Below are 12,808 nucleotides of genomic sequence, written 5' to 3'. Positions count from 1 at the left end.
GCATTGTAAATTGTTTAAGGATTATGAATTGTCTGAGGCTTCTTTGTGCACTAAAAAGTTACAGAGCTAGAAACATTTTTTGCAACTCTACTGTTGAAGGGCTAGGAACATTCTACTGCTCCAGGAAACCCATTGTCCTGGGACATCTGATAACTGTTAGTGTCTGTGCTGAGAGTCAAAGCTAATAATAATCCTCGCCTTTGGCAAGGAATATTTCCCAGGCTTGGCTTTTGCCAATGCTGAAGGATCAGCCAAAGACCAGGGACTCGTTTGCTCTCCACACCCTCCCTATTCCTTTCCTTCTGTATTAGTCAACTCTTTCATCACTGTGACCAAAAGACCAAATAAGAACAATAGAAAAGGAAAAGTTTATTCACACACACACACACACACACAAAAATCTCAACATTTTCATTTTTTATAGCAAACAGATTGACTTCTGTTTTTTTTCCCCCAGTACTAGGATTGAACCCAGGGGCGCTTAACCGCCCAGCCACATCCCCAATTCTTTTTTTTTTTTAATTGAGACAGGGTCTTTCTAAGTTGCTGAGGCTGCCCTTAAACTTTGGAATCTCCTGCCTCAGCCTCCTGAGTTGCTGGGATTACAGGCATGTGCCACTACACCCAGCTGCATTGACTTTAAATCCCAACTCTTCCTCTTCCAATTATATATACTCTTCTGGAATGAAGCATTGGTAGAACTATTTTGTAAATAAGATGGATGTTCTCATGCTTTCTGATTATGTTGATAGAACATGGACAAATAACTTTTATTTTTAGAACCTGGCTTTACCGCATGCCTTGCAGCATTGCTATGTAGTACCAGGGTTAACCTGTCCTTTCATGTTTTATGCTTTAGGGCCGCTGTTATACTTCTATGAACATAGGTTCTGTTGTGCATCTTCTTCCTGAAGAGCCCGGTTTCGATGCAGTTGAAGACCATCTTTGAACATTATTCTGTTCTTCAGCTTCTTCAACTCTGTCAGCAGTGTGGTAGCACTTTTTCATCAGCAGAAGTGGCCTCTTCATTTTCTTTCCAAATTTATCCCTTTATCCATAACCATCCCTTACTTGTAGTTAAGTGGTTCAGTATCACTCCTTTCAGAGGATCCCTTTCTTAAGTCTCTGTATATGCTCAGTGCTTTCTCAGTAATGTGGTGCTGTCATTTGAAGCATGTTTTGTCCGTGTCTTCCACCCAAAAATTTAGTGCTTTTTCATTCCTAAGTGCTTCCCATACAGTGCGGCCATGCTTTTGCTGTTTGAGGTAAAAATAATCATTTTATGGCTTCTCTTTGGCATATATGAATTGCCAGCATCACTACTCTTAGGTTTTGGAGCCTTAGAATTGTAAAATAAATAAGTTGTAAAATAAAAAGTACTTGAACATCACAAGTTGATCTGATAACTGAGATGACTAGTAAGTGACTAATGGGCAAGTAGTTTCTACAATGTAGTTAGCGGGACAAGAGGATGATTCACACCAAGGATGGACTGGCACAGATTTCACACTACTCAGAATACTGTGCGATTTAATCTTTTGTATTATTTCTGGAATTATCCATTTAATGTTTTTGGACCATGGTTGAACATGGGTAACTGAAACAAGCCAAATAAACAAAACCACAGATAGAGGAGAACTGCTGTATACAAAAGCATACATAAACCCTCCCCACAACTCCCAAAGGGAAGAAGTACTGCTCTGCATATTTGGGTGATTTTCCTTGCCCTCTGGGAAAGTTAATAGGAGTTAGGAATTGGGGCTGAGGGTAACTTGGCTTTCTTCCTTATGTTCCTGAACACATGCATGTCTTAATATACCCAATGAAAGTTTTCTAACAGGTCAATAATTCCCTTCTTTTTGGCATTACACTTAAGTTATACAAAACCTATGAGGGCTCATAACATTTGAATCGAGTGCTGCCCATTGTGGGTTTGGCAGCTGATGTTCAATTAAGGTATTTGAAACCACTTAGGCGGGGAGGCATTAGAGGGGGTTATGGTGTTAGAGCTCTCTTCTTCCTCTTGCACAGAATATTTGAGAATTAGGTATATACCCTAGTCATTGGGAAATTAACTCTCAAGTTCTTTTGAAAAAACATGGAGTGACATCAACTCAGCATATTGATTTCATAGACAAAAACAAAAGTGGGACTGATTAATAAAGAAAATAAAACATAGGATTGCGAGATCAAAGCCAGCCTCAGCAAAAGCGAGGTGCTAAGCAACTCAGTGAGACCCTGTCTCTGAATAAAATACAAAATAGGGCTTGGAATGTGGCTTAGTGGTCAAGTGCCCTTGAGTTCCATCCTTGGTATCAAAAAAAGAAAAGAAAGCAAATGTACTATCTTTAAAAGTAAAATCATGATTAAAAGTTTTTAATACATATTATATAGGGATTGCTGTGATGTTCTTGGTTTTTGATTATTTCTAGGTTTAATGTTATTTTTAAAAAAGACCCAAAACAAAAAAACCTGAAAGCAAGGTAGATTTGCAGGCAGCAGGGGGCAGCAACAGTATTGAAAGTGGATTTGCATTGAGGTACAAAGATTAATAGGAGACCTTTAGTCATTTCTCTTAAGTTTAAAGCACATTAATTCCATAATTTGTAGGAAAAGGCCCCGTTTCTTCACATGGCCAGGCTTCTGCTACTCTGTTCAGTCTTCCCTATATTCTCTTTTCCTCCCTTGTATTCCTTCTTCTGTACCCTTTGTCTTAGTACAATATTATCAGTCTCCAGATATGTCACCTCTTTTATGCTTTTGTATGTCTTAAAGGTCCTATACTACTTTTGTCACCTTGATACCCGCCTCCCCCGAGTAAACTTTGTTAAGATTGAGCCATTCTGTCTTATGAGGCTGTTCCCATGCAGAGTTAAAGATTTCTTTCTCCAGTTTTCTTAACACTCTGTGCTTATCTCCAGTGCTTTTCCTCCTTTCCCTCTCTCTCTTTCTCTCCTTTATTATGGGGGGGTTGTATGGGGGTGTTGTTATTGGGGATTGGACCCAGGGCCTAGTGCCCTACACTGAGCTACATCCCCAAACCTTATCTCTGTTATTTCTTAAACCCTAAAAAAACAAAGATAAGGTACTATCACATATTTATTTGATTGCTAGGAAATAAACATAAAAGTGAATTGTTTGGCATTTCTGGAATGTAGGTATTAAAAGGAATCTGCTTTATTTACTTAGCACTTTTTAAATTTTAGCCAATGGATTTTGTATTTTGGAAATATTGTCTTTAAATTTTATCTTTTTCAGTTTATGAAAAGTGGCATAAGGTTAGGTGGTACATGCCTGTAATTCCAGCAGCTCTGGAGGCTGAGGCAGGAGGATCATGAGTTCAAAGCCAGCCTCAGCAACTGTGAGGCACTAAGCAACTCAGTGAGACCTTGTCTCTAAATAAAGTACAAAATAGGGCCCGGGATGTGACTCAAGTGCCCTTTAACCCAGTACCACCACCCCCACCCCCGCCCAATGGCATAAATTCTTTGATACCATCCAGAGGGGTAGTCATTATAAATATTTTAGTGTGTGTTGTTTCAGTCCTTTTTTGTTGTTGTTGTTGTTGTATTACTGAGGACTGAACCAAAGAGACCTCTATCGTTGCGGGTACATCCCCAACTTACTTTTTTCTTTCTTTCTCTCTCTGTTTATTGGTATTAAATATTGAACCCAAAGGTGCTTAACCACCGAGCCACGTCCCCAACCCTTTTTACTTTTTATTCTGAAGCAGGGTCTTGCTAAGTTGCTGAGGCTGGCCTGGAACTTGGGATCCTCCTGCCTGAGCCGCTGGGATTATAGGTGTGTACTACTATGCCAGGCTGTTACAGACTTTAAGCGAAAGTTCTGCTGTAACCCTTATTTTAAAAACAGATTTATTCCAATATGGTTGATATATTAGAGAACAACTTGAGCATAATGTGAATTTCATGTTTTTTTATGCGTGATTTCAGCCTGGGATATACTAGATGAATGCAGAAAATTGCATCCAGCTGAATATACAAAACATAGACATGTACACCCTTCAGATATTTCCCTCAGTTCATTGTATGCCATGAGTCACATCACAAATGTCCTTTTACCGTCGCAAAATAATTCAAGCTGTAGACCTTCAGAAGTTCCACCTCTAAAAGCAAACCTCAGATCTTTTGCAGGGTACATTATTTATTGTAATAGTTATAAATTTCTTATCCATTTAACTTATATGAAACTATACTGCCACTTTTATTAAATTCCTGTTTCTCTCTCTTGGGGATGGGGGGATTGGACCTTGGGGTACTTATCACTGAACTACATCTCCAGCCTTTTTATTTTGAGAGGTGTGGGCAGAGAGGTGAGGCCTATCTGATGTTTTTAATCTTGTGAGTGTGTGTACACGTGCGTGTACCATGTATCCTTTTGGCTTCTAATATAGCCTATGAACTCTTTCTGTGAATAGTGTTTAAATGCATGAAACGTGGAGTTATAAAGGACATCAGTTATGTTGAAATCTGCCTATCTAAATGTAAGACAAACATAGAGAGAGAGTGAGAGCACTCTACCCCTCAGCTACATCCTGTCATTTTTATTTCTGATTTTGAGACAGCCTTGCTAAGTTACCTAGGCTGGCCTCCAACTTGCTATCCTCCTGCCTTGGCCTTCTGAATAGCTGCAGTTACAAGTGTTCAACACTATGCTCAGCTAAAACAAACTCTTGATATAGAAATATGTCCTTTGGGGCTGGGGATGTGGCTCAAGCGGTAGCGCGCTCGCCTGGCATGCGTGCGGCCCGGGTTCAATCCTCAGCACCACATACAAACAAAGACGTTGTGTCTGCCGAAAACTAAAAAATAAATATTAAAAAATTCTCTCTCTCTCTCTCTCTCCTCTCTCATTCTCTCTTTAAAAAAAAAAAAAATGTCCTTTGTATTATGCATTTAAAAACCTACAGCCTAGCTGGGTGCAATGGTACATGCCTGTAATCATAGCAGCTCTGGAGGCTGTGGCAGAGGATGATAAGTTCAAAGCCAGCCTCAGGAAAAGCAAGACACTAAGCAACTCAGTGAGACTCTGTCTGTAGATAAAATATAAAATAGGGCTGGGGATGTGGTTCAGTGGTCAAGTGCCCGTGATTTCAATCCCTGGTCCCCATCTCCCCCTGCAAAAAAGAAAAACCTGATAACCTGGGCATGGTAGAGTATGCATCTAGTTCCAGCTGCTTGGGAGGCTAAGGCAGGAAAATCACTTGGACCCAGGAGATTGAGGCCAGTCTGGACAAAATACAAGACCCTATATCTTTAAAAAAAAAAAATTGACAGAAGGTCTTCTATCCAGGGATGCTTTACCACTGAGCTACATCCCCAACCCTTTTTATTTATTTTGAGGCAGAGTCTCTGTGTTGCCCAGGCTGGTCTCAGATTTTCAGTCCTCCTACCTCAGATTCCTCAGTTTTGGATTATAGGTGTTCATCATTGCACGTGGCTAATTCTTTGAGTTTTGAAGTAATAATGAGCTTAAATGATACTTTAAGATATCTCCAAAAACTATGATATGAAAATATAGGTTTATTTTTATTAGAAACAAAGGCTCAGATACTGGTAGTACTACTGATGTTTATTGCCTACATTAATAATGGAAGGAAATGCTAAATTTTAGTTAGAGATTAGGAAAATAAAGGTGTAATTGACTTCCCTTCTATGCTCATGGTACTACCCTGAATTCAAGGGGTCCATGGATCTTGTTAGCTTACATAGTGCTTTGTAGGCTCTGGTAACTAGTGGAGAATATAGTTTTCAAAGCATCTAGTGGATAGCTGAATGGTTCATTCCTGTAATCCCAGCGGCTCGAGAGGCTGAGGCAGGAGGATCTTGAGTTCAAAGCCAGCCTCAGCAAAAGTGAAGTGCTAAGCAATTCGGTGAGACCCTGTTTCTAAATAAAATACAAAATAGGGCTTGGATGTGGCTCAGTGGTGGAGTTCCCCTGAGTTTGGTCCCCAGGGCCCCCAACAAACAAACAAATAAAAACCCCAGGTGGAAATTGGCAGCCAGGGTTCAGTAGAAGTTAACAGTTAAAAGAAGGGCTCTCTCAAGATGCTAGTGAAAGCTTGCAGGTTAGGAGGCTGGTGAACTCAGAAGGGGAGACAGACTCTATGAAGAGCTACATAAAGTGGGCCTAGGTGTTTGAGGGGCTAGAGGACATGGTGAGAGTGACAGATTTTAATATTTATACAGGCATTTCTGTAATAATAACCATGTGTGTTTTCTTGGAAAACCTACAGTCATGAGCTAGAAAAATAACAGAGCTTATGGGAAAAACAGGGTTGAAGCAGACCTCAAAATACACAAAAATTTTAAAACCATTACTAACACATGTGTCAACAAACTTCAATAGAAACATGGCCTCCACTGCATTTATACCCAACATTAGTCAACCCTTTGTAGCCTTAGAATCTAAGGATCTTGTTTCATCCTGTGTAAGTTCTTGAGGCATTTACTTCTAACGGAGGTCAGTTTCATCAGAACTGTAAATCCGTACCAGGGATAAAATTCGGTTTTTTTATTATTGAGAAACAATTTTGCACATTTCCCCTACACTTTCACAGTGAAAACGCAGTGGCCATTAAGCCGACCCTTTTGAAGTCTTCATTGCTACAGCTTATTCTTTGTGTGAGCTTGTCCTTGATGGTTTGAAAACATTAATGGGCTGGGGGAAAAGAAATCATTCGTGAACCAATGACACCCTTGCTATTTGTTGCCAGCATTCTATTTACCAATAGTGCTTAAGCTAACTAGGAATAAAGGACCAGACATTGTAGCACAACAGACATTATGTGGGCAAAGTGTTGTTTATAATCTGAGTGTTTCACACATGTGTATTCTTTTTTCAGTATGTGTAGATCGTGTTGTGATTAATAATAAAACATGAATTTTAAAAATAATTTTACTGACTTTGTGGTAGCTTTTTCTCATTCAAGAGCTACTGACATTTCTGTAAATTTGAAAATAATTTCTTTGGTGCGACATGTAGTATGTTAAGAGATTACTTTCAGAATCCCTATATAGGTGGAGGAAGTACTTGTGTTGTAATAGTAATAATGCATAGTAACTGTTTTTGAGGTGCTTTTAAATGTCTGGCACTGTACTAGGTGTTGTATATCCATCTTCTGGGTAACTTGTTATTCTGTTGTACAGAAAAGGAAAGGGGGACTAAGAGTAACCTGTTATAGAGGACAAAGACAGAGGGCAGCAAAGCTGGTACTGGCACTTGGTCTCTACTCCTTTACACACCATCTACTCTGTTGCTTCCCTTCTATTCCTCCTCACATCATTCCCTAGCATGTACTTTTACGTAGCATTAAGCAAAGTTCCAGTATTTAAATATTTGATTTGATTTAACCTCTGTTAATTGGAATATACTGTGTTAATTATGGAAATTAGGAATATAGTTGTTAAGGGTCTTATTTTAAAGGCTTTTGGGCTAGGGATGTGGCTCAAGCGGTAGCGGGCCCGCCTGGCATGCGTGCAACCCGGGTTCGATCCTCAGCACCACATACAAAGATGTTGTGTCCACCAAAAACTAAAAAATAAACACTAAAATTCTAAAAAAAAAAAAAAAAAAAAGGCTTTGATTTTGGGTTATTAGATCTATAAAAAATGAAATGAAATTTAGTTGTAATTGATGTTGCATTTCTGCATCTCTAGTACTCCTTTGAAGGAGATGGCAGACATGCAGAGGAGGCATTGATTTATTAGTGGGAAGCTTTGGGTGCTAGATCACATCATTTCCCTCTCTGTAAAATAAACTTAATACTAATTTTTGAGTTAAAACACCTAAATAAATAGTAACTTTGGAGACCTACTGCACTATTCATGCTTTTCGATCAAATGATGTTCACTATCTAAAATTTTTATGATCAGTGGTCTTGTGTTTTTAATAATGAGACCTTTTTCTTTCTTTCTTTTTGTTTCTTTCAGGAAAACACCAGGTGTTGTTGTTGGCAGTTTTTGTGACTCCTCTTATTGATCTTCGGTCTGATTTCTCCAAGTTTCAGGAAATGATCGAAACAACTTTAGATATGGATCAGGTATGCAATATACATTTAATTTAAGCAAAAATATTCCTGAAAAGTAAAGGACAACCAAAAGCAAAAGTTCAAGCACATTAGAAAATATTTCAGGTTTCTCTTTTAGTACCTAGTTTGGGCACAGTTGTGGCATCTTTGCAGGCAGTGGATGTAAGTTAAGTGACAGAAGAGGATTTTGAGCAGGGGCAGGGGGAGGTGGCTGTACTGTGGATTTAATGGAGGGCCTTGCACATGCTAGGCATGGCTGGTCCACTGTGCACCAGGGTTTTTCTTTTGAACAGTGTTTCAGTGGATGAAAATAAATATTAACAGAAGAGATTATTGAGTGAGTATGTGTGGCCTGGTTGAAGAAAATCTTATATAAGTAAGTGATTTTACATATGCAGCTGAGTTTTACTTTAATTCCAATAGAGAAAGAAAATTATAGTCACTGGAAGGGAGGTAAAGGTAGGACCCAAGAAAACTTCCCTTGTTTATTTTCTATGTAGGGAAGTTCTTTGGGGGAGATGGCTAATTTATTATAAATGTAAAATGGAAATAGTTTCTCAAGTAGGAAATATCCTTACGTGAAAAATGAATTTCAAAGCAAAATTTATAAAATTCGTAAAAAGTTTTATTTTTAAAAAGTTGTTTATGAACAAGTTAATATACAGGAGCCCTATAATGCCTCCAAATTGCATGACTTTAAAAATAGTATTTTGAAGGGCTGGGGATATAACTCAGTTGGTAGAGTACTTGCTTCACATGCACAGGCCTTGGGTTCAATCCCCAATACCACAAAAAAAAAAAAAGTATTTTATTTTGAAAACTTTCTTAATTTCCTGTTGAAATTATAGTGTAGGGAATAAGTGCTTGAATTATATTAAGGTTAACAGTTCAGTATCTGTGTTTGTGTTAATATTTGCCTTATATGACTTTGACTTGTTTTGTTTTTACTGTATCATTATTTGAGACTTTAAAAAGTTAGATCCCATTTGCTGTGTGTTCTCTGGATTTTAAAAGTACACGCGTGTGTATGCACATGTGTGCGTGCTTGTGTGTGGGTATAAAATATTTCCGATTTTTAATATATTTTAGTTTACTTGTCAGTTAAGAAACCAAAGAACTTACATAGGTTACTTATTATTTAGGGTAACTTATATTTAATTACTGTTTCCTTTGTAATGTTGCAATTAGTGGAATGGTTTTAGGTGCTCAACTTTTAGATCAATGGGAGTTAGAAATGCTGTTGAAAGCCATCTGGGTTCTAAATGTGTTTTACTTTCCTTGCTGAGGACTTGGCCTTCCCTTCAATTGGGTAAAATTGGATATTTGTAAACATTCCTTTAAATGGAAAATGTAAAGATACTTCTTGATGGTTAACAGAAACTCTGACTATAATAGGGCATAATAGGGAAGTAAACAGTAAGTATTGAGCTTTTTAGTGTCATTGTAGCTAGCGTGAACTCGCTCTTGGGCATGAGCCCATGCACACACTCTCTCCATACACACACACACACACACACACACACACACACACATTTGAAGCAGAGCCAGAGCCCAGGTGAAGCTCTGCTGAAATGCTGCAGTTATTTTGCCACTCTTAGCTACCTTTATTCTTTAAAAAAAAAAAATTGCCGGGGAGGAGGGTACCCGGAATTGAACTTGGGCACTCAACCACTGAGCCACACCCCCAGCCCCATTTTGTATTTTATTTAGAGACAGTCTCACTGAGTTGCTTAGGGCCTCACTTTTGTGGAGGGAGGCTTTGAACTCTTGATTCTCCTGCCTCAGGCATGCTCCATTGCACCTGGCTGTTCTTAAAATTTGCTATAATATTACCTCAGTATTATGGGTCTCAAACTTAAGCTGGTATTAGAATCCCCTGGAGGTCTTAATTGCTAGACTCCAGGCTTTTAATCAGATTCTTTAGGTCTAGGGTTTCGGTAGAAAATTTGCATTTTTAACGCATACCCCTATTTGTTGATGCTGTTTTTCTTGGCTTTGTACTTTGAGAACTACTTGTTTTTAATAGATAATGCAGTTGACTTCAGCGATAATGAATGCAATTTCTTTCCACCAGTTGGTAGCCTTTATGAAATGCTGCACACTTAGCTAGTCAGTGGGCAGTTTTTACCCCCAAATTACTTTATGTATTGAGAATGTTCAAAAGCTTGTTAACATTTGTAGAAAGCATGTGTTTTGCATTCTTGAGGCTCTGGATCCATCCCCAGCAACGCCAATCCCCTCACCCCGCCACCCCCAATTAGATGGGTATAGTTTGAAAAGCATAGGGTATTTGTCTTAATTTTATTATTGCCACTTTAGACATGATAAACCTCAGTTTCTTTTTTTAAAATTTTTTTACTAGTTGCTCAAAACATTACAATGAGCTTGACATATCATACATTTGATTCAAATGGGGTACGTAATCTTAATCTTATTTTTCCACATGTACAGATTGCAGGATCACATTGGTTATACAGCCACATTTATACATAAGGCCATACTAGTGTCTATTGTATTGTGCTACCCTTCCTATCCCCCCTCCCCTCCCCTCCCCTCTTTCTACCCATTCTACTGTGACATGTTTGTCTCTCTCTCTTTTTTCTTCCCCCTCACACCATCTTATATGTAATTTTGCATAACAGTGAGGGTCTCCTACCATCTTCCGTGCAATTCCCCTTCTCTCTCCCATTCCCACGCACCTCTCGTCCCTATTTAATGGTAATCTTCTTCTCATGCTCTTCCTCCCTGCTGTGTTTTGAGTCACCCCCCTTATATCAAAGAAAACATTCTGCATTTGTTTTTTAGGGATTGGCTAGCTTCACTTAGCATAATCTGCTCTAATGCCATCCATTTCCCTGCAAATGCCATGATTTTGTTGTTTTTTAGTGCTGAGTAATATTCCATTGTGTATAAATGCCACATTTTTTTTTTATCCCTTCATCTATTGAAGGGCATCTGGGTTGGTTCCACAGTCTAGCTATTGTGAATTGTGCTGCTATGAACATTGATGTAGCTGTGTCCCTGTTGTATGCTCTTTTTAGGTCTTTTGGGTATAGTCTGAGAAGGGGAATAGCTGGGTCAAATGGTGGTTCCATTCCCAGCTTTCCAAGGAATCTCCATACTGCTTTCCAAATTGGCTGAACCAATTTGCAGTCCCACCAGCAATGTACAAGTGTACCCTTTTCCCCACATTGTCGCCAGCACTTGTTATTGTTTGACTTCATAATGGCTGCCATTCTTACTGGAGTGAGATGGTATCTTAGGGTGGTTTTGATTTGCATTTCTCTGATTGCTAGAGATGGTGAACATTTTTTCGTGTATTTATCGATTGATTGTATATCCTCCTCTGAAAAGCGTCTGTTCAGATCCTTGGCCCATTTGTTGATTGGGTTATTTGTTTTCTTGTTTAATTTTTTGAGTTCTTTGTATACTCTGGAGATTAGAGCTGTATCTGAAGTGTGAGGGGTAAATATTTGTTCCTAGGATGTAGGCTCCCTATTTACCTATCTTACTGTTTCTCTTGCTGGGAAAAAACTTTTTAGTTTGAGTATGTCCCATTTGTTGATTCTTGATTTTAACTCTTGTGCTATAGGTGTAAACCTCAGTTTCTTAATCTGAAAGTAGGACATTAGTATTTAATGGTGTCAGGAAAGTAAAGGTTTTCTTTTTTCAGTTTTAGTGATTGGGTGCAAATTAAATTGACAAAAGATAATTAGCAAGAGAAATGGCTTTTGGAATTTGGGGCTTATATACTGTCAATAGGGAAAATGGAGAGGGAGAAAGGGCAAAAATGACTTAGGAAAGGCAAATAACCCTTAAGAGAATGCAAGAGAGAGAATAGTTTTGAGGCAGTGTCTGTTTAAGTGTGGTGGTTACTTCTTTCCTGATGAGGAGAGCCAGTTTTCTGTGGTCATTGGAGATGATTTCTGACAAGTTAGTTTTTTCAGTAGACTCTTAAGCCGATCTGGGAATTGGGGGAATGGTGGTATTCTTAGATAATTGCAAAACAAATTTTGTGCCATCATGATATGTTCTAGATGCCTTCAGCCTTAACATTATGACAATAAGATGTAAGTTGTGGGTCCTCCCCCCAAAAAATAATAGATTAACTATCTGAGATTAAACTTTTTATAGTTAGGACTTTATTTTTTAGAACCCAAAACTCAGTCTGTTCTGAATCATGTACTTAAGAGTTACTAAATGGCTTGTCTTGTTTTGGATTGCTTGGATCCAGCCATTTAGTGATGCCATTCAGGAGATATGATTTCTTAATCTTGTCTATCTTTTGGGATTTTAATTTCAACTGCCAGAAGTTTGGGGCAACGTTCCAAGCAAGAATCTTGCCATGATAGAACCATTTAAACAGCAATCATGGCCTGGAAAATAGAGTGTGATGATTGACCCGTAACCAAATTGGGCTGTGAAGTCAGTTTCCCTCCAGGGGGAAACAACTGTTATGTAGACCATCAGTAGTATCCACCCAGAACATTGTCCTATAAACTGTAGACTTTCATGGTTTATAGTAATGCATTACTGTCATTTAAGTAAATCAGATTTCTAGCTAAAACCTGCTCTAGATTCTCTAGGGAGTTGACCTAGTATAGTATCTTCTTTATTCTCAGTTATAAACTTTTAAACTTGTTTGAGGTTATAAGGTGAATTCAACCCTTCACTGTCATCATAGGTACTTGAGATGAATTTAGGCATTTAAATTACATGATTCAGAACCATTTTGAGGAGATCTCCAGGGAATATCAA

The 12,808-nt window shown here is 38.5% G+C and overlaps 1 protein-coding gene across 3 annotated transcripts in view; it reads left to right on the top strand.

The window, feature by feature from the left end:
- Msh2 (mutS homolog 2) overlaps positions 1–12,808 on the top strand; it is a 61,942-nt gene that overhangs the window by 29,659 nt on the left and 19,475 nt on the right. For all 3 annotated transcript variants that reach the window (XM_058573288.1, XM_046424670.2, XM_058573286.1), the window contains exon 8: positions 7,953–8,062. In XM_058573288.1, the coding sequence (XP_058429271.1) occupies positions 7,953–8,062 (110 nt within the window). The remainder of the gene's footprint in view (positions 1–7,952; positions 8,063–12,808) is intronic.

This window comes from Marmota monax, unplaced genomic scaffold (assembly GCF_021218885.2).
Source record: "Marmota monax isolate L192 unplaced genomic scaffold, Marmota_monax_Labrador192_F-V1.1 WCK01_AAM20220418_F8-fsc00015, whole genome shotgun sequence".
In the NCBI taxonomy this organism is placed as follows: Eukaryota; Metazoa; Chordata; class Mammalia; order Rodentia; family Sciuridae; genus Marmota; species Marmota monax.
Note: the sequence above shows the minus strand (reverse complement) of the source record. Positions and strands in the feature narration are given on the sequence as shown.